The following is a 21,969-nucleotide window of genomic DNA, read 5'->3' on the forward strand; positions in this document are numbered from 1 at the left end:
ATCCTGACACTGAAGACTCTCTTCACCTAAAGAGTCCCACCGTCCTGCCAAGGTGAGCCTTAGCTCTGACAACATGAGGATGAGAGCAAAGAAGACTATAAGAAAGAACATAAAGTGCATATGGAAGTAGAGAGAAAGAGACAGAGTGCATAAAAGAGATAAACACAGAGAAAAAAGGAGCATGCCATCCCCTCACATCACCTCGCTCACCCTGCTTTAGTCTCCACTGCTTTCACTCAAATTCACTGTCAGTCACCTAAACCTGCTCTTATAGTTCAGAAGACCACCACACCTAGTACGTACCACAAAAACAGCTTTTCTTATTTCAATAGACATTTCAGCGTTCACAACAGTGGTTTGAGAGTCTGACACAAATACTTCCTGTGAATATAATCAGTTGAGAGTGTACTGGAGCTGATCACTTACACACAATAAAGGGATCTGGTCATAACGTGGCGTGATAGACTCACCACATATAACCTGTTGCACTCCATATTACCTCACAGCTTAGGTCAGCATGCTTCGACATTCCAGTAATTCTGCGAAAATCTGCATGTGAAGATTCCGCATGGGCCTGGTCATTTTGCTATTTCACCCCAATGTGCTATCTATAATATCTATCCCTGTGTCAACCCCCCCCCCTGCAGCTGTTCTCGGTCCGTCCATATCCAGAGATGCCTATTTAAGGGCAGAATTCTCTCACTGCTAAGTCACCCAAATCTGATGCAAAGATTTAGCAAAGTTCACTTTTAATAGGTTTTCCAGGCTTAAAATCGAGCCCGCTCGTAACAGTAAGATGTTTATCATGCAGTAAATAAAGAATGGGAAACCTGCGGGACGTAAAATGGTCTGTGGAACGCTTTAGCTGGTAGTTAGACGCTGTGTTGAGATGAGCTATTTCTAACCATCCCATGAAGCTGTCAATACAAAAGCTGTTTTGATTCGAATGGATGCTTTAACAAGAAAATCTCACATTGTTTTTGAAGGGAAAATGTGTAAATCGAAATCTAAATGTAACTTTTTTCTGCATAATGAGCTTTTCAAGGGACTCAAGGTTATATTCTAGATGTGCCGTGCACTCTCTGGCCCCAGCACATGCTTTCTCAGTTACTGTATTTACACTCAACACTTCCTCTCTGAAACAATGAGCTGAGGAATTATGCACGCTCCGCGCTGCACCAGATGCATCTGAACGCCTCAGAAGTGCACATTTTTACCTTAGACAATTGCAAGGCCCGGGTTGAAGAGGTCACCCAGTTGAGGACGGCAATTTTGATCCCCCCCCCAAAAAAAAAAAAAAAAAAAAAATCAGCTGCAAAAACTATTAGGAAGTGGAAACATAAATTCTGAAGTATTTTTTCAGAACACCTCGAACGGAAGATTGAGGTCATTTGGGTGCAACAGTAAAGGTCATTTACTGTTTACCCTGCTCAGTATTTCACGCTTTAACTAGTGATTTCCTTTGCATTGCAATCTCGCTTTTCCTTGTAGGAAATGACCCCTGAGAAGCGATCTCATTCCATTACCCACAATTTATGTGCCTTTTTCCCAGCATCTAAAATTAACACTTGCCAAGTGGCAAAAGCAAGTAAAATTTTTCTTTGGTCTGTAATGCAAGTAGTGTTTATATATATATATATATATATATATATATGTATATATATATATATATATATATATATAAACACTACCTGTGAAAAAAAGAACTAAAAAATGTAAGCACCTTTGTCTATAAAAAAAAAATGAAGGCTGTGCACTCGAAATACATCTTTTTTTAGAGATGAGATCTGAGGTTTTAAATGAAAGAGAATCAGGGCACTAATGAGACGCTCCTTAGCTCAAAAAAGATCACGGAAAACCAGTTAGTAGCTGCTGCATTAAATACATGCCCGGCAAAAGATATGCTTCAGCTCTGGCCAACAATGGGGATCGCTATGGTAACACCGCTGTTTACTCCAAGTCGTTTGTTCATGATAGCATGCAGTGCGATAAAATCAGTAGGGACGCAGATAAAAGAACAGCTTCTCCTCTGGGATCTCTCCCACCACTCTGGGGACTGGCACTCATGTTAAGAAAAATAGGTGTTACAAACAGCAAACCTCAATGATTTGATGCGTCCAAACGTGTTTCGGTGAAATGCTATTATTTCAGGCCCTCGAAGACGCCTGTCAGTGCTGAATAATAAACGAACGGTGGGGATGATCACAGCTAAAGCTTGTTTTCTTTAAGAGGTCCTGTTTATTTTAATGCTGACAATATTTTTACTGGAAATAGTACAGAGCTGCAATTGCCATAATGGTTTTACTGTATAAGGAGAAAACCTTTGCGAAAAAGTCAAGAAACTATTCTAAACAGATTCAACAATGAGAGTGAGAGAGCTTCTCCGTTTTATCTGCTCGCACATCAAAGGCCCCACAAGCCCTGTTTCTTTTCAGAACCGTGAGGCGGAGGACGCCGGGAATGACAGAAAATCTGCCTTGAACGTGGCTCTCCGGGCCCTGCATGTCTCGTTTAATGCGGAGCTTCTGTTTATGTGCCGGAATGATATCATGCCCAATCAAGTGGTGTTTCAAATCCTAATAATGCCGTTGGAAGTGCATTATTTGTACGAACGTGTGCTGACTGCAATCAGCCCACCAGAGTGAGGAAGTGGCTGTTAATGACTGCTTAGATTGGCGTGTCCTGTTCTTCCCTCTCTCCCTCTCTCTCCCGTTCTGACAGGAAGAGTATGCATTGCTAAAGCTGGGACATGACATACTCCTTCTCACTTGACATCAACTGCAGCGATTGTTCTAGAAACAAACTCTGTTTACTTGGCTAAACCCTTGACTTAACAGTGATCTGCCCTGTCTGATTTCATGCAGACTTTCAAAATATGTTGACTAATGCAAGGACAAAACCCAGATAATTCGGAGCATTCATTAACGCAACAGGCCTGGACAGCGTTGGATTATTCCTCATTATTTAAAGATCCTCCTGTTAGAGCAGTTTCTTTCGGTCCTGACTTTTAAAAGATCTATTTTGATATTTAAAATCCTTTTGACAGATTAACTGACCTGGCATGTGTCTGAATGAACTCTTTTTTGTTCCAGGTGGGGGACCTGGGACCTCTGACTGTCAGGGGCCTCTGCAAATGTAAAATTTATGAACGAATATGAAGTAAATATGAAATAAACAAAGAAAAGAGCCTGGCCTTTCCTTAGCACTTTATTTTGCATATTTGCAATTCAGTTTGTCATTATGTGGGCATGACAGCAACTGCAATAAGATGGGGCTCTCAAAGAGGCAGGTTCCCAGGTATTTCCTCAAACACAGACACATGCTGAAATAATCCCCCTGTGTTTTTATTTAGCTAATTTACAGCTTGCAGGAAGGAGTTTGTTTCCCCCCACCGCTCCGAGCGAAGGGGAGCAGAAAAGTCAGCGTCGGACCTGTTCTCCACACACCCTCGTTCCCCAGCATCTGGCCTCTCTTTCGATTTTATTACACAAGAATAACAATAAGCAGGTCTGCGACCCCGTCTACAGAATTTGCCGTATTTTTTCCAACGGTCTGTGCTGATGCTCCGAATTTCCATTTTCTGCATGCATATTTAATTGAGTTTTGTCCCAGTGGTGCGGAAATGATTTGTTTTTTGCTCTCTGTTCACTTGACTCCTCTTCGGAGTCGGTAACCCTGATTAAGACGTTCACGTTAATTTCCCAGCGCACACCTTTTTTTGTGCATTAATGGTTCTGATCGTCTAATTAAAACTTCTCAGCTTCGCTGCTGATCACCGCTCGTTGTGCCTCTGACCTGAAGTTTTAATTGCCGCGTCAGAGGCGATAATAATAATTTCTGGGTTCTGATGATTAAAAACAATGCCATTCCCAACTGCCGCTTGAAGCGGGAAAAAATGGAAGGAAAGGCTGAGGTGAAACATAAAGGAAAAAAGAAAGTGAATTAGAAGTTAAAAGATGGTTATTTGAGCTTTTAAACAGGTTTGTTGAGTATCGCAGTATGAGAGGGGAGGAATGGCGCTCACAGGGCAGGTTTACCAGGTTTGTAGTGTAAATGAGGGCAAATATGACTAAACAAAAACATTCTCAGAACTGCACAAGGTTATAAGAAACTACCGATTCCACATCTCTTATTATAACTTACTTTAAAGTTTTGTTTTTGGTCTTAGTGCTGTAATATGACACTGCTGCGGTATTTAAAGCGAAAAGCAAGTTGGTGCATTAAGAAGTTGTGCCAAAAATAAAACGTCAGCTGACATGTGCATTAATGGCAAAACTATGATGGGGTTTTATAAACTGCTCATACTCATACACTCTCTATCATTCTGTCCTTTTTTTTTTTTGTCTGATGGGCTCTAATGGATTTTTCTGATTCCCATGCAGGGATCAATTTTTTAGTGGGAGATACACATCCGGACAAAACAATTATGCTCATGAGTTTTTCTTTTTTTTCTGACTTTAAAGTTTTGTTGTTTTTTTGAGAAGCAAAATATGAATGCAGAGGGCAAGCATACACTCAAGTACACACACACACACTCACTCAAATCTGTTGTATTATTAATCAGTCTGTTGCACATCTGCTTGCTTGCAGTGTGTGTTTTTTCCCATCAATAAAGCACTTATTGCTTTTAGTCTGGAATGTGACCTTGCATGTTGCATGCTGTCTTTGGACTGACCTTGAAGGACCTACTTTAACTTCTCCCTCTCTCTTTTTTCTCTATCTGCCAGACTGGAACCTTCTGCCACATACAATAATTCAGTTACATCCCGTTGCAGGTAACAAAAACAAACAAGCCGAGGAAAAAAAAAGGCACGCACATACTTGCCGCCGAGGACAATGGACAGAAAATGGTAGATGCATATTTTGACACACAGACGGAAAAGGAAATATTTTGTTTAAGCAGTGCAGTTAGGAGGCAACCCTTCAATTCTGAGAACAAATACATCCCTGAGCGTCTTAAGACAAAGCATTTAAGACGTCCCCCGAGGAAAGAAAGACCAGAATAGTGAAAAGTCAAATCTGAGGTAATGTGAACAGCTCAGCACGTGCCTTGATCACACCTGTTAAAATCTTTAAGGAAGTTGGTCTCACAGCTGGCACAATGAATGGGTCTGATTCCAACTTAAAAAGACAATTGACCGAAATATGAAAATTCTGTCATCATTTACCATGTTGCTCCAAACCTGTATGACTTTCTTTCTTTACTTTGAAAGTCATTAGACCCCATTGAAAAACACAAAAACAAAACAGCCATTTTTCAAAATATACTACAGTTCAAAGGTTTGGGGTCGATAAGATTTTTAAAAGAACTCACCAAGAGAGCATTTATTTGATAAAAAAAAAAAACAGTAATAATCTCTACTGTATTGTATTGTGTATTTAAAATGACTTTTAATTGAATATATTTTAAAATGTAATTTATTGAATATATTTTCAAATGTAATTACTTATTTCTCTGCTGGCAAAACTGAATTTTCAGTGTCACATGATCCTTCAGAAATCATTCTAATATGCTGATTTGGTGTTCGATTAACATTTCTTATTATTTTTTAATGTTTAAAACAGTTGTGCTGTTTAATATTTTTGTGGAAATCATTTCCACAATTTTTTTTTTCAGGATTCTTTGATGAATAGAAAGTGTAAAATAACAGCATTTATTTGAAACATACTTTTTTTCTTGTAATAATGTACTGTAAAAGTACTGTGACTTGATCAATCTAACAATCTAGTATTAATTTGCTCGAGAAAAAAAAAAAAAAACTTTGAATGGTAGTGTATTTATAGTACTTTTCAAAAAAAAAAAAAAAGGTTTGGAACAGCATGAGCGTAAGTAAACGATGACAGATTTTTGGGTGAACTATTTCTTTTAAAAACATCAATGGTTGTAGATGCCCTACTTTAAAATAATCTGATTTTTACATCTAAAAATAATACATGATGGGACCCGTTTGCTGGAAGTTTGATTAAAGCAGGCCCTGGCACACAGAGTTAATTGACCTAGCTGCCATGTTTGAGGGGCAGCCAGAGTGCAAAGCAAGAATTGACAGAAAGCAAGGTTATGAGGAGAGGCTCCCCGTGCCACTGAAGGGCACTTGAGCTGATATCTGCACAGATTAACTGCTTGAGATGTATTTTTGTCACGAGGAGCCGTGGTTAGCGTGGGGCATTGGGAAGCAGGCGCAGAAGGGGGTGGGCTACTCTAGTTCCTCCAGTGCAAGGGCACAACGAGAGGTTGGTGGCCACTGGAGCCGCCCAGACCGGAGTCTGTCACTCAGAGTCATTATCTGTGGGGATATATTTAATTTAGTGGTTCCGGAGCTGCGCTGCTGAGTAAGCCAAGCCACCATTAGGGCCGTCCTCTGGGGGAAACACAGCACACGCCGCTCGATTAGTTATCAATTAAGAGTGCAGAAACCTCCACCTGCCGTGTGAGAGAGGGAAAGAGTGGCAGAGAGGAGCGGGACCTGGACGATGTCTGACTTTTTCTTCTGTTTTCCTCTGCCTCTTTCCCTCTCGGGCCTTCGAACGTCAGGTTAACCTTGATATGAAGCGCTGTCAAGCCAGATAACGTCAATCAAGGAGGGCCCTTTCAGATAACCTCAGTGTGAAACCTAAAAAGCAACCTGTTTAGATGTTTAGACATGCTACCTCTCACCAGCATATGAATTTCATTAAAGAGAAATGAGTTGTGGCACTTCTTTAACAAGACTCTTAAGGCATTTTGACAGCATTTAAGACACTTTGCTGTTAAAAAAAATGAATTAATTAATACGCCATGCAGTAAAGCCTCTGGCTTTTAAAAGAAGGTGGGAAATGTAAAAACATCATCTAATGCAGTTTCTGTTCCTGTGCTGAAAAAGAAAGTCTGACTTTTAAAGTCTGAATTTTTTTTTTAATCTGACAAGTGGTTTAATTTTCAAAGCCATGATTCGCTACATGTAAATCAGTAACAGAAGAAGGGGAATTCTCACTCTAGAAAGCATTTGATGGACAAACACCTGTTGTCAAAAACCTAAGAAAGACTGTACAGTTTTTTTATTTAACTATTGGGAAACATTTACAGTGGGTGTAGAAATACATTTTCAAACAGTTTTATTGCCATGGTGATTTTTTTGCAGCATGGGATAGTGCTTTGTCCTTTTATTTCAGAAGGCACTATCCTTCTTTTAATACCATAGCAGAAAATGATCATTTTGATCTCACTTCCCAATATTCCAGCCCAAATCCTCACCCATCACCTCCTTGCTGACGTCGCAGTCTTGTTGGAACGTGGTGGCCATTCACCAACCTTCCACAAATCCATCCATCTAGACCATCCATTGTAGTACGGCATTTGTCAGTGAATAAAACTGAGTCTTTATGTATTTATAAACACACTGTAAATGTTTCTCTTTGTGAGGTTTGGTTAGGAGCGGCTGAAATGCAACTGCCAGCTTCATGGAGAGCTTCTTGGGACTCCAGCAGCTTCAAATACCTGTTTGCTGCTCAACACTGGCTTTTTTTTTTTTTTATAGCTGCCCTTTTAATACAATTAATTTGTCTGACAGAAACTTCCCTTAATTAGCCTTCATCTGACGGGGTTCTTCTGCGCTCTATATCACAAATCTTTTGACAGTTTGATAATCTCTATTCAGTTTTCACAAAATATTAGTTGTTTTCATGCCTTTTGCAAGACATTGCACCATTTCATGCTTTTCATCTTCAGAATGACTTTTCTTCTTCCCCATATTGCATGATAATAGTGACTTGCTTAATAATGTGGAACAAGCTCTTTAATCAGGTTTTCCATTTGCCTATGAAGACCTGGCAAACTTTTGAACAAACCTGTTTGAGATTGATACCAGTTATGACATGATATATTAAAAGATATGAGAAATAAAACAAATAAACACTTTCTTTGAAAAATGTAAATGTGTATTTAAAGTTTTCTGCTTGTAAGTTGTGTCTAATTGATTTCCAAACGGTTTAACTTTTTTTTTTTTTTTTTTTTATTAAATCAAATTCTGCTTGCGCTTTAGATCCCGGTGCATATCTCCTTCAGAAACGAGAAAAGGAGGTGACGTTAAGTCAAAAAAAATACTACATTTCCAGACAGGAAGCCTCGCTGACAGCTTCGATCCCTGGCCACCATTAAAGCATTTGCTCTGCTTCACAGACTCTGACTTTTTTTTTTTACATTTTATGCACAGAGGAACAATTTGCAGGTGTCCCCTGAACTTCTCAGGACTCTTTTAGTTCTTTAAGTTCCCTTCTACAACAATACCCCTTTAAAACCAACCTGAACTCTTTCAATCTAGGCTTTGTTACAGTGAAGTGCGGTCAGTTGACAAAACTGAAACATCTGAATCATCTTGCGAGTACCATAAAGCTCAATAGGTGCTGGTTAAAAACACCGTCATAACACACTCAAACCTACTGTAAAACATTTAATGAATATGCACAGTGTCATTTATGTACACTACCAGTCAAATGTTTGTATTGATCTTTAATTTTGTAGACAAAAACAATATTTTATTTAATAATCTTATGTGTATTAATTTATTTGATGCATTAGACCGCCAAAAGAATTTATAGGAACTCCATATGTGCTGTACACCTTAAATGTTCAACATCCACGACAACTTTTATAGTGTCACTGGTTTCCGCTTTAGTATATATTTATTTTAAGCCGATGTGCATAGCATGATTTTATACACCTGCAAATATAGGAGTCATCCTCAAATGCTTTTAGCATTTTTTTACAACATCATGCAAACTTCAAGTTCAAAATGAGAACATTTCATAACTGTGTAAAAAAACAAAACGATTGTTTTGTGAGAGAAAAAAAAGGCTGTGGTTGCTCTTTTTGAAATCATCATGAGTAGAAAGAAGCTTTACAAAAGGTGAGCGTGTGTGTGTGTGCTATTTTGGTCAAAGAACACAAGAGGAAGTATTGCATACTGACTCAAACAAAGAATATGCTTTTGATAAAACCACATCAGCTTCTTGTATATTCTACACTAAAACAGGCTGGTTTCCTGATTTTTTAGATGTGATGTGCCCTCAAACGGAAGCGACACAAGTAAACAGCACAACAGCTCAGTGCACAACAAAACGAGCAGTGCACAAATGATCACAGGCATTGATAACAGTTTCTAAACGAGCAGCGAGGGCAATTTCATTAACACGCCATTGTTTTTCCAATGCACTAAAAATGGCACAAACGCATTTAGAGCTTCAGCCACACACGGGTCGCAATTTTGCATTTCACCTGCATTAGCATTCGACTTATTATTATTTTAAAATGAAAACGGATACTCTGTTGAAGTGCAAATCTGATGAATTACCGTAGCAGATTGCTGTTATCAATTATTAAAGCATATTTTATAAATATTCAGGTCTGTCATGCATCTAATAATGAAGGCTTTGGAGAAGGTTACTTCCTGTGCGCATCCTAACGTGTCAGAAATATCACTTTTAATCATGACTCTGTCAGGGTTTTTGCATTTGAACTCTAAAAAAAAAAAAAAAAAAAAAACACAAAAAAAAAAGCAAAGCTCACTCCCTTGCTGTCTTTCCCCTCTTCCGCTCATCCGGGATGGCCGGTTGCGTGGCCACATCATTCAAAGCCCGGAACAGCCCATGCACACATGGCTGCGGTGCGCTGCGGCACTACGAGACTGATCACTTGAGAGGAGAATAATGCATTAACGTGGTTCTACCTTCTGGACACACCTAGTCCCAGAGCAAGTGCAACCATATGGTGCGATGCATATTCATATTCCTCTGTCTGCACCTCTGTAATGCTTAAACAGTACTTCATAAACTTCAAATGGGAGGGAGAGAAGATGAAAGGGAAAGACTGACAAAAAGGTAAAGAAAAAGTTTATTCTCCTTCATGTTTCCTGTTATTTTTTGGTTTCTGTTGTGGTTTGTCTTTGTGATAAGGATGGATACAGAAAACTGATCCTGGTGCACCGTGTGTGTGTGTATGTAGGGTGTGTGTGTGTGTGAGCCTGAGGTGTCTGGCTGTGGGTAAACTGTGTTGTCAGGTGGGCTTGCCGCTCTCTCCCCAGCAGGGTAAATACCAGGCGAGGACGATGTGGAGATTAACGCTGTCAGATCTGCAACAGTAACCCTTCATTATCAGAGCACCAGGGCCTACACACACTCAGTCACTCACACACTGTCCTCCACTGCCTGGGCACAGAGTTAGTAATTACCAAACCAACCTCTTCCTCTCTCTCCTTCCTCTGCCTCATTCTGCTACAGTATCTACCATTTTTATCTTTCTACCATCTATGTATATCAATCACTTTGACTGTGGTTGGCAGAAATTGACACAAAAACACAATGGTTTCAGGCTTTACGAGATTATGAAAATCGTAATTTTGTACAATAAAATATATTTATATGACAAAACATATTTAACAATATAAAATATAATTAAGTGTGAATGTCATTCTGGGATGGTGACTGTAAGTAAGGTTACTATAAATAATTAAAATTATTAATAAAACATTCAGATTTACGCTAAACATAAGTTAAGTTATGGTAATTGTGATGCAAATTGTTCCAAAAAATTATTTAATAATTATTAAATAATTTTTACAGAATCTGCAGTAAAATTACATGCATTGATATGATGCAATTCATAGTTTTTATTTACAAAAAAACATTTAAATGATTTAATAAGTAATAATAATTATTAATTTAATTATTTAATATTAAAAATTAAATGCATTGATATGTCAAATCTATACATATATTGTAATGTACAGTAAAAAAACAGTGTTTAGGTGTTAGTGCATGTTCTGACATACTGAATTGTGGTGCTTATGTGGACGATGCAAGAAAAAATAAAAATAGAAAAAGCATATAGTCTTATTAAAAATAAAATCGATTTTCATTAAAACATACAATAAGGTAATTATAATACAATTCGTAAATTATTTTTTTTTTTCCAGAAAAAAATTTAATTTATTTAGTAATTAATAATATTTATTTAAAAATGTGATAGTATTTTACAATAAAATGACATGCATTGATATGTTAAATGGTAATGTACAGTAAAAAAGAGGCCTAGCGGTTAGTGGATGTTGTGATATATTGAGTTGTGGTGGTCGTGTGTACGACGTTTGAGTCCAGCTCATGTAATTTCCTAATAAAAAATAATACAAAAAATATTACGGCATGTTTAAATGACGGCCCAGCCTTTTGCTGGGCGGCCTGACACACTTGATGCCTTGCCAGGCACGGTCACAGTATGTGTGTGTGTTTGGTGTATTAAGTGGCGCTTTATCAAATTAGTTTGGTACCCAGCTGATGAGTAATAAAGGTACAGTGGAGCCCCCACTGACTCCCAGACATCAATCCTCTGAGCGGGAGCCAAACGCAAGGCCTGGCACTGCCTGAGGCGTACAGAGCACCTCTCCCCACTGATCAGCTTATGGACTCTCTTCAACCAAACTAATATTAACACTGGGCATGTGGAGGGCTTCAGCTGTCTCACCACTGCGAGGAATAACGCTTAATGGTTGATGTAACAGGTAGGTCTTTTATTTAAACCATTGCTGTGGGCTTTTGTTTTTCATCTTGTTTACTATCTTTATCAGAGTCGATGGCCTGCCGCTGTACATTTTTCCAGACGTCGTCCTCTTAAAACATTGGCTCTCAGGTGTCGAACAGACAGGAGACGAGAGGGGAGATGATAGTGAGATCAAACGGAGGACTGGAAGGACGGCGAGAACAGAGAAGGAGAGAGAGGGAACTACCGCCGCACGACTGTAATCTCGCTCAGCGTTTGGCTTTTACACAAATACAACTAAATGCAAAGCGCCAGAAGAAGGTGGAACGGAGGGGAGGGTGGGACATCAGAGGGCTTCAAGCCCGTCGAGGAGTTGTGCGTGTCAGTTCAGAGCAGCCGCTGGGACTAACAGTAGAGAACAGAAGGTAGCAGCAGGCGGATCACAGCCGATCACGGGCCCTGAGAGAGATTCTGTCTCCTCCACCCCAGAACTGAGCTCGAGTCGTTCTCTGCAGTCACATATTTATCTCGCCCGACTTTACACAACACCCTCTTCAATACAATTCCCACTAATTTCACGAGCTTTCAGATGTTTTGCTTGATGCTACTCCAAAGTCACTGTGATGTTTGAACCTTCAGACCCTGTTTCATATCTTAGAGATTTGCTGTGGTAGGAAAGTTTTTGGCAACAACATGATTGGGTTTTCACTAAAATTGTTGAGGTCTAGGACTACATTTTTAAATGTGGGACCTGGGTACAGAATAGGCCAGTGGTTCAACCTTTTTAACTCCAAAGGCCCTCTTAGTTCAAGACAATATTCGAATACGCCTTTATCTAAGCTGATATGTACCTCTGGTTCGTTTAGCAGTTTAATTAAGATAATGTAAATAAAAACAAATAATTTTAAGATTTACTGGGCACCCCTGGAAGTTTGGTTGAGAGCTTCTAAATATCTTAAAAATACTTGAAAAGAATGGTTTCAGATTGGACACTCCAGCATCTGTTGGTGTAAAAAGTTAGTAGGGCCTGGGACAATGTTCTTGGTGTCCCCACTGATGATGGCCTGCCAAAAAAGAAGCTTCCTTGTGCTTAAAAAAGCGTAAAATCATAATTACATCTATATTCCGACTGTCAGAACTCTATGACTGGAAAAATGGCTCTGATGAGGGTTTCTCTTTTTCAAGATGGTGAGAGGGATCTGAAAGAGACAGCTGTCGACGTGACAGATCTGATCGAGCTGAAACAAAGACAAACAAAGCTCTCTCTGCAATATGAGTTTAGTTAGCTAGAGAATGAGTTACGGCCGGCATGCTGTTGGGGAAGGTTGTATTTATGGGGGGATTGAGTAGGTTTAAATCCCTGCTAAGAAATAAAGTCATCCCTGTGCAAACTGGGGAAACATTTCACTCAGCCTAAAACGTAGCTTAAAACAAATAACACAAGACCCTTTTTTTTTCCTTCAAAGCAAAAGTTTTGCCGATGAGCTGAGATGGAGGGATGGCAGAATATCACATTCAGGGGAGAACGAATACTTGCTGAATATTCCCAAGACCCTGAGATATAAATGAAGTAGCTGATTTCTTTAAAATAACATGCTTTCAGTGGGAATTTCATTGGAACACCTGAATGAAGTTACACTTGTTTCAGCGTTATGATAACTCTAAAGACTTGTACAATGCCAAGCCTTGAAAAAGAGCCAAGAACTTCCAATTAAAGTCCTTATAAATTCGATGAAATTCCAGGCTATTCCTTTCCCCAGACTCTCTGTGTTTCCTTCACAGCCTGCTCAGAAACACCTCTGGCTGAACGCCCGCACATCTCTCCCTACCCCCTGCCCAGTAATCACAATTATTACTTAAAAAGGCTCTATTTCTACATTAACTTAAAAGGCCTATATCTTTTTCTTCCCCTCTTAGTTGGTGCACCCTCACTTACTCTAAGTATCTCAATAAATCAGCAGTTACTGTTAACATGTACTCAACAATTCAGTCATCAATCTCCCCCAGCTCAGAGTGAAAACAGAGGGGAAATATCTGCTCAGTAAAATCTCCCGTGCCCGTGTTTATGCATGGAAACACACACACACACAGACTTGCTATCGCACAAACAAACAAACCAATCCACTGGGACATCGGAACCATTGCCAGATCACCACGGAAACGCAAGCCAAATTCAATTGTGACCTCACCTTTCACTGAGGGCTCAATTCCATCAGCAATAGAAACAAATCAACAAGAGGGTGGAAAAGAGACAAACTTCCTTCCTCTCTCTCTTTCACTCTCTCTCTCTCTCTTCATTCGGCCTCACTTCTCAGGCCTGCACTAGGCCCGAAACAGCATGTTGCATCCTTGGCAGTGCACCGAGCTCCATGCAAATGTGTGTTTAGATTTAAAGAGGCTGTATTTATTTATTTGTATTTGAACGCTGGAAAAGAGCACATCTTCCAAACAGAAGCTCTGTGGAAAATCCTCCAGTTGAAAGAACAGCTGTATCTAAACAAGCGCACGAGAGCACGCTCGATACCGGCAGTCATTCGCTTAGCTGGGCAAATAATACCACTTGTCATCTAACTGAGAAATTCTGAGCAATCACTAGCTGAGGCCTTGATAGTAATTAAGAACAGCAATTTGAGAGAAAAAGTACACAGTGACTAATCCACATCCAATATAAACAAAAATTACACGAGACTAAATGTTTGACTCAGTTAAGAAAAATAAATGATTCTATTTTAAGAACTTTGTGAGATATTTCACACCTGTGGGGAGCACGTGTGAAGTCTACAAGCTGCAATACTTTTTTTTTTTTTTTTTTTAAATAATAGAATACATTATTTTATGAATAGAACTGCATCATTCTTAAGGATTTAATTCTACATGATCTAAACAAATTAATTAATACATTAAAATTCAATTAACTTTTAAAACAATGTTTTATGAAATTCTAAAACTACAGAAAAAAAATCATAATTCTACATGAAATGTAAATTAAAAAAAGTTTTGCGAAGTTTGCGAAGTTCATTTTTTCTTTAAAACTGTTTAATTTTAAATAAACAATCTAAATAAATTAAATAATTCCATTAATTTTTTTTCCGAAACTAAATAAGCACATACAATGTCACTTGTGCACCTAAAAATAAAAATCACTCCTCAACTTCATATTTCCATTCAGTCATCACATCATAGTGAGGTATTACTTTACCAAAACACACAGTGAAAGTAATGAGTGCCTTTGTCATTCTACACCCTCACGCCCACCCCATCCACAGCATGCTCAAGCCACCAGCATCTCTCTCTCTCTCTCTCTCTCTCTGTGTGTATGTGTGTGTGTGTGTGTGTGTGTGTGTGTGTGTGTGTGTGTGGCGCCTGGCGCGGGTCTTACCTGGCAGGAGACAGCCCTCCTCTCTCTGTCTCACCTCTCCCTGCTGCTTTGGAGAAATTCTCTCCACAAAGCAAGGCATTTTTCTCTTCTCTCCCTGTGCGCCTTTACGGCTGGGCTGCACTCGCCCTCTCTCACTCTACCCTTCTCCTCTCCCTCTTCCTCCCTCTCACTTGCTCTCTCTCTCTCTCTCTCGCAGCACAGATGTCAGGGCTGTGCGTGTTTACCCACTTTACCAGTAGGGGTCCTTCAACACCCTCTGCTCCCCACAGCCACTGTGGAAAAACAGGCCCATGAGAGTGAGATGGAAAGAAAGAAAGATAGAGAGCGAGAGAAAAAGGGCCACTTAAGCCGATCTCCCGCGGTATGAGGCTGAGTGAGACGGAGCGGAGGAAGTTAGACTGGTCAGTCATTGGAAGTCACAGCGAGCTCAGGCCGTTAAAGTGAGACCCGTAGAGAGAGAGAGAGAGAGGAGCAATAGAGTGAGTGCCTGCAGCAGGCAGTAATAATGTCCCACATACTCCTCTCAGTCCACTGAAACCAGATACCACACTCGTACCTTTAAAGCTGATGTTTTTTTTTTTTTTATCAAATAATTACTTTTTGAGACTCCAAACCAGCCTGATTAGCTCAACCAATAGCGTGAGTTTGTGGCGGGGCTATGTGTTTAGCTAAGAAATGGCAGGCGAGGAGTGGAAACCTGTTTGAAAACAATCATTTTTTGCTTTTCTTTGCATTTTATTGCCATTTTATTTGCTGTTGCTATCAATTGATTTGATAAAAATAATAAATATAAACATATATATATATATATATATATATATATATATATATATATATATAAAGAAAGACAAGAGGAAGGGAAAAAAGTTTTTAAAAATCTCTCACAGAGTCATTGACACAAGTCTGCCAGATTTGTCGGGTTTGGGCTATTCTTCAGCGAGGAATTTCAAGTTTTACAGCTACTTGTGGGGCACTTTTCACATTGCAGTATTAATGCCATTGCTGTTGCCCACCCGGACCCTCTGTCACGTATAATGACGGCCCCCTCTCTCTCTCTCTCTAAGACGAGTCACTCAGACAGAAGAATTTGAGACTAAGCATCAAATTAATATCATGGGCCGGACAGCCTCAAACTGCACATTATGGTAAGTGGAAGGTTTCAAGGGTGAGCTAAAAAACAATCATTCTTTAAATACGAGGTGTGTCGACGGATCAGGGGAAATAATGTGGAATGAGAGCAGGGACCTGCTACTGGACTCAAATGGGAGGATGAGCCGTGTGTGTGTGTGTGTTTGTGTATGTGTGCTAAGGATACTCGTACCCTCCTCCATGCAAATGAGATGTGGCGTGTGTTGCCTCTCAATTCATTCATGCATAGATTGATTGATCAACACAGAAGCATTGACCTGCTGAATATGGAATATGTCCAATGTTATAAAGTTGACACAAAATCTAAATTGAGCCTATCTTACTTTTGCATATTGTTATTAAAAAAAAAAAAATGTGTCTTTGTAATATTGTAATTACTTACAATGAAATGACTTTCTTTTTCCACTGACGTTGGATTATGTTAACCAATAGCCAAATGGCTACTTAGGCAAAGTTTCGCACTGTACTAAATAATGCTCCAGTTTGTGTGTTATTAACAGCAAACAAGGCTTCACTATCTAGCATAACAATCAGGATATAAAAGTCTTAATTTGGCCTAATTTGCTTACAGCTGTGAGCAGGATAAGAAACGCTCATGTAGCCGGACATGTTATCCTGGACCAACCACTAATAGCGTTAGCACGAAAGCAAATTGACAGTGTTTGAGCAAAATTAAACAAACAGTGAAATAAATTCTTCAAACAAAACACTGATCTGTTAAAGGCAGGTTTAACAAGTTTGTCACATTTCGCAGCACTAGCATGATATGTTACATAAAGACTGTTTTGGTTTGTAGCCCGATTAAAAATGATGACGGAAAACATGCAAACTTATATTACAAAACAGATAGTTCTGATTGGATGAAGCACATTTGAAGCTTTATTAATGTGCAAAGTTGCTACTGCTTGGATAAGCTTACTTAGTGGAAGAAAAAATGGTCGTTAAACGGTGTTTTATGAACGTTCCAGCATTTTATAAATGAAATAACCATGTGAGGACATGCGTAACAATGATTTTAGCACATACAAAAAGGTTTTAGGCATTTTTGTGGCAAAATCACTGTAACGCACAGCCTTGCAAGGCTCACAACTTTATTATTTCCAAAACTGTATTTTATGCAAAAGTTACTTAGTCGACAACCTCAGATCATGGCACTTGCTCTTGCCGACAGTGTCTGTTTTTCTTGTCATTTTCTTTTTAACAGGCACTTCTGCTGTCATTGCGCTGGGACGTACGTGTTCCCTCTAAATGGCTTTTCTGACAACTGATCTGTAAATACAGCCAGATCTGCAAGTCTCTCCTTCTCTCTCTTTCTAGCATCAGCAACCCCGACCCTACAGCAACACACACACACACAGACACACACACACTGCCCCCATCGCAGCCCCACGGCACGTCCCCCCCACCCGACAGCCCCCTGCCCTCCTCCCCATCTCCATTCCCTCAGCCACTATAAAAACACAAATATGCCATAACTCAGCTTGCCCTGCCACACTGCCTCCATCTTGCCCTGTACCAGGGGGCCCCTCAGGAAGGTCACCAACAAATGGCTTTCCGATTCACTGCCCCTGAAATAATTTTGTGTATTAAAACCTGAATCTGCACTTTCTGGCATGAAAGCTTTTCTAATTATTCTGCCGTCCTTGGGATAGACACAGATCCTTCACACGGGGGGAAACAAGCGACGGACCTGCCTGTTCAGCCGCCACAAACATCCGCTCTCTGTCTTTTTTCCTCTCTCTCTCTCTCTCCTGCCCCCCTCCTCCTGCCCTCCTCTCATCTGCTCCCCTCTCGCTGCTATATAGCTACCCCCCCAATCTGTTTTCAAAGCGTGCCTGTCCTTTATTAAATTGTTTTCTTTTCCACATTATCAGTTGCCATGGAGACCTCATCTCTCGGATTATTTGAATTTCATTATATCTATTGATTTGGGAGCATTTCATCTTTTTTATTGTTTTTCTGTCAATTTTCGAAACGAATAACCATCTAATTTGCGTCAGTGCTGATTACGTTCGTCCCTCAATAGAGGTCGGCAGCTGCGCCGGGGAAACAAATCAATGAAAAACATCATAAAATTCGAAAGTACAATCAACCAGGATATGGGTGACATTCCATGGTTGCTGAAACTAAGTCATCAAAAAATATATACTTTTTTTGCGCCTCTGCATGCGAGCGTGTGCTTGCGCGTGTGCGCGCACGCGATATATATGCATCCGTGCAGGCATATGACTCAATATCAGGGGATGCTATAGTAAACTCAATCTACTCTTCAATGCCCCCCAGACCAAAACAAAAAATGCTTACTTTGTGTTTAAATAATTTATGCAATTTTAGCATTTATATATAAATTTTTTAATAAGCCGCTTGGAGCAAAGTGGCCATTAACAAAATACACAGCTGTCCAGTGGGCCGAGCACTCCAGATCAATTGCACTTTTTTATGACATGATAAAATGCTTTTAAAGCAATTTACACAAATATGGAAAAAAAAAAACCTGCACCCAGGCTTCATTTATTCATAAGCCGGGGTATTAAAAAAATGTCGTGCAAAAAAGCCAGCATGAGAAGATGGTCCCAGGCCTAACCGAATCGGACTAGCTGTCCTTTCTGCAAGGACATAAAGTTTCATTACCGATGCACGCAGTCAAAGGCAATTTAGAAAACACAATGTGCAAAAGAAAAACATCAGCATATTGGAGGTGTTTGCGTATTAAGGCGCGCCAGCGCTTTGTTTCCCAATTTTATGTTCATTATTTATTTTTGCTCAGGACGATCTGCCATTGACACCCCACCCTCGAGGGAAAGAGCGAGGGAGGGATGGATGGATGGATGGATGGATAGATGGGGGCATGTCCAAGGTGAGAGAGATTGTTGGGAAATAATAAGAGGTCCTGACAGGAGTCCACACCTCAGCGGTACACACATACACGTGGCAGACGGGTGTCACTGGGGAGGCAAACGCCGGTGTGTTTTCACGTGTGTGTGTGTGTGTGTGTGTGTGTGTGTGTGTGTGTGTGTGTGTGTGTGTGTGTGTGTAAGGTGGCGAAGGCAGGTGTGTGGCACCGGACCAACACTATCCATCAGCCACTCTACAAACAGTCCCGGGTCTAACGCTGACATACTAATCCGTTTCATAACACCGGCTTTGTCACAAACACAATTATGTTACGTACTTCATGCTATTATTTTTAACAAGAGTTTTGGGACGACTTAATTTCCTTTGTTTCATTTCAATGATGCTGTTTAAACATTTTAGGCCAATTTTCATGAAAATCAAATTTGAGTTCTGGTTTTTAAGTCCATGTTTTAGAGATGTTCCACGCTAACATCTACATGCTAGTGTACTCCTAATAGTTGAAAAAATCACTTAATTTTTATTAATAAATGCTAAATATATATTATATTTATATATAATGTTTATCTATACATATATAGACACTACCATTCAAAATTTTGGGGTCGGTAAGATTTTTTTTGTTCGTTTGTTTTTAAAAGAAGTCTTATGTTCACCAAAGCTGCATTTATTTGATCAAAAATACAGTAAAAAAAATATACATTTGTGAAACATTATTAACTTTTTTCTATTTATTTCTATTTTATAATGTAATTTTCCAGTTAATGTCACATGATCCTTCAGAAATCATTCAAATTTGCTGCTCGAGATTTCATTTTATTATCAGTGGAAACTATGTTTTTTCAGGATTCTTTGATTCATAGAATTCATGATGAATAGTATTCAAAAGAATAGCAAATCTTTGATAAATCTTTTATAATATTATCACTTACATGATGTCTTGTCACTTTTGATCAATTTAATGAATCCTTGCTGAATGAAAGTATAAAAAAAGATCCCAAGCTTTTGATGTATACAAACTTAAGACCAAAAGTGTTGATGACTCATCTTGCACTACAAATTTCTGTCCAATCAAATCTCTCTAGAATGAGAATGCCCCACCCTCTAATACCTTGTGCTTCTGACTAACAATAGTAAGAAGCAAATAATGCTACGTGACAGTGACATTAGAAAAACCTTTGAATATGTCGTTTCTAAACTTAAAAGGAAACACATCAAAACACAAGAACAAAAAATGCAGCAGTTAAACAATTTCACAGGGGCTTGAAACCAAAGCACATTTTGCCGTAGTACGAGCTGTCTGTACCTCAGCCGGTTTAGAGTCTATGTACGTGTGTATGTTGTAGAGACATACATCTACCATTAGGTTCATGAGTGCAGGAGCTGAGCAGCAGGCTAATCTCATTTCAAAGCTTCTCTTCTCCTCCTCATGTGCTGACAGTCCTGGCCGCCTGCGCTCTTTATAAATGCTCTGCTAAGGGCTCCATGTTTGCGACACGTGTCAACATTTGACAAAGCATTACTTTTCGTACACAATATCCCGCGCCCGGGCCTCTGAAATGAGGTAGCTAACAAATTAGCTTTTTATGTTTATTTGCGCGTGGGTGTGTTTGAGGAGAGGATGGGCGGAGGGGGGAGGCTGGGGGAAAAAAGCGAAGGACATTTACGTTAACGTTTCTGTTACGCTGAATGCTTTCTTACCAAATCAGCTTACTACCCTTATAAAAAAAAGTATTGTTGTGGTACCATGTCAACGTACTGAATAATTGGCATATACTATGGTATTCACAAAATACTCTAAAATCATGGTATTTTCATGGTGCATGTAATAGTAAGAAAAAAAAAAAAAAAAACATAATATGATTTGCTACTTAGGTTTAAAAAAAAGCATATTATGTTACAATTAGTGAAGCATAAGACAAAGAAGGTGCTAAAGTCACGACTCCCACCGTCTATTGGCCAAACACATTTCTCTAGCCTAGATGACTTGATAAATACTATTTTATGTATCACTATATGAATTCAGAGACATTAATTACACCATTCTCTTTAGCTCCCACACAACAGCGGTGGATCTGAGCTGTGAAGGCACAAAAGTGGAGATCAGTGTACTGTACAATCGTAGGTGTATAAGTCACTTGACAGCTCTGGTTCTTGACAAATGAACACCACAGCACAAGGGCTTCATTGATCCAGTTTTTTAAATGTTACATTAATAAGCTGGGTTAAAACCACTTGATGTTAAGGAAATGACAGGTACTGATAGGATTGCTCGTTCCTGTCAGCCGTGGGTTAGAGGTAAGCACAGCAGTTTTGAAAGCGATTTCAATATTTGCCACCCCAGCGGCTCGCCTCTCCTCTCTTATCTATGTGGTAACAATAACATGCTTGTGTTTCAAACCAAACATTCCCACACTGAATAATAGGCAATGTCTGAGTCCAGCCACCAGCAGCAATTTGTTTACACTGGGCTGATCATAAACTACAACTTCCTACTGAAAAGCCATTTCTGCTTGACTTGACGCTCACAACAGCATATATCAATACAGAGAGATATCTGGCCACGCATTCATTCAGTTTTTCATTTTAACGTGCGGATTGACCATTGTTAACAACAATATGTTTCTATATAACCAATAGATTATATTTTGTTCATATTTAATTGTGAATAAATTAATAACATTTAGGACAACGATAATGATTGTTTAGCTGTTTGAAATGCTCCCATTTTTCTTTTGAAATAAGGCTTTATGTTTGTCTTTAACAAGGTCACCGTGGCCACAGTATTTGTTGGATATCCCCGTCTCTGCGCCCAGAGCCATCATGTCAATCAATGCATCTTCTAATTAAAATGATCTGTTGCCTAAATGTGACGCACTTACACAAATAAGCACACAAACCAGGCTCACAGTAATGTACATGGTTTCACAATTTCAGACCAATGAATTTACATAACTTCCCCAGTTTGTGATTGAATGAGACAGCAAAATAAATAAAAAAAAATCTATATTATTTATAAAATTATAAAATCATAATAATAATATAAAGTAATTAATAAGATAAAAAATTACACTCACAAAAA

The 21,969-nt window shown here is 39.2% G+C and overlaps 1 protein-coding gene across 8 annotated transcripts in view; it reads right to left on the reverse strand.

Annotated features, from left to right (window-relative positions):
- casz1 (castor zinc finger 1) overlaps positions 1 to 21,969 on the reverse strand; it is an 88,689-nt gene that overhangs the window by 34,302 nt on the left and 32,418 nt on the right. Inside the window, exon 1 of one of the 8 annotated variants that reach the window (XM_051879862.1) lies at positions 14,886 to 15,665. The exons of 6 other annotated variants lie outside the window; for them this stretch is intronic. In XM_051879862.1, coding sequence (XP_051735822.1) covers positions 14,886 to 14,964 — 79 coding nt within the window. In that variant the 5' untranslated portion in view covers positions 14,965 to 15,665. Of the gene's footprint in view, positions 1 to 14,885; positions 15,666 to 21,969 lie in introns of those variants that run through there. One more of the 8 variants, XM_051879864.1, reaches the window with a different exon arrangement.

This window comes from Ctenopharyngodon idella, chromosome 22 (genome assembly GCF_019924925.1).
Source record: "Ctenopharyngodon idella isolate HZGC_01 chromosome 22, HZGC01, whole genome shotgun sequence".
Taxonomy (NCBI): domain Eukaryota; kingdom Metazoa; phylum Chordata; class Actinopteri; order Cypriniformes; family Xenocyprididae; genus Ctenopharyngodon; species Ctenopharyngodon idella.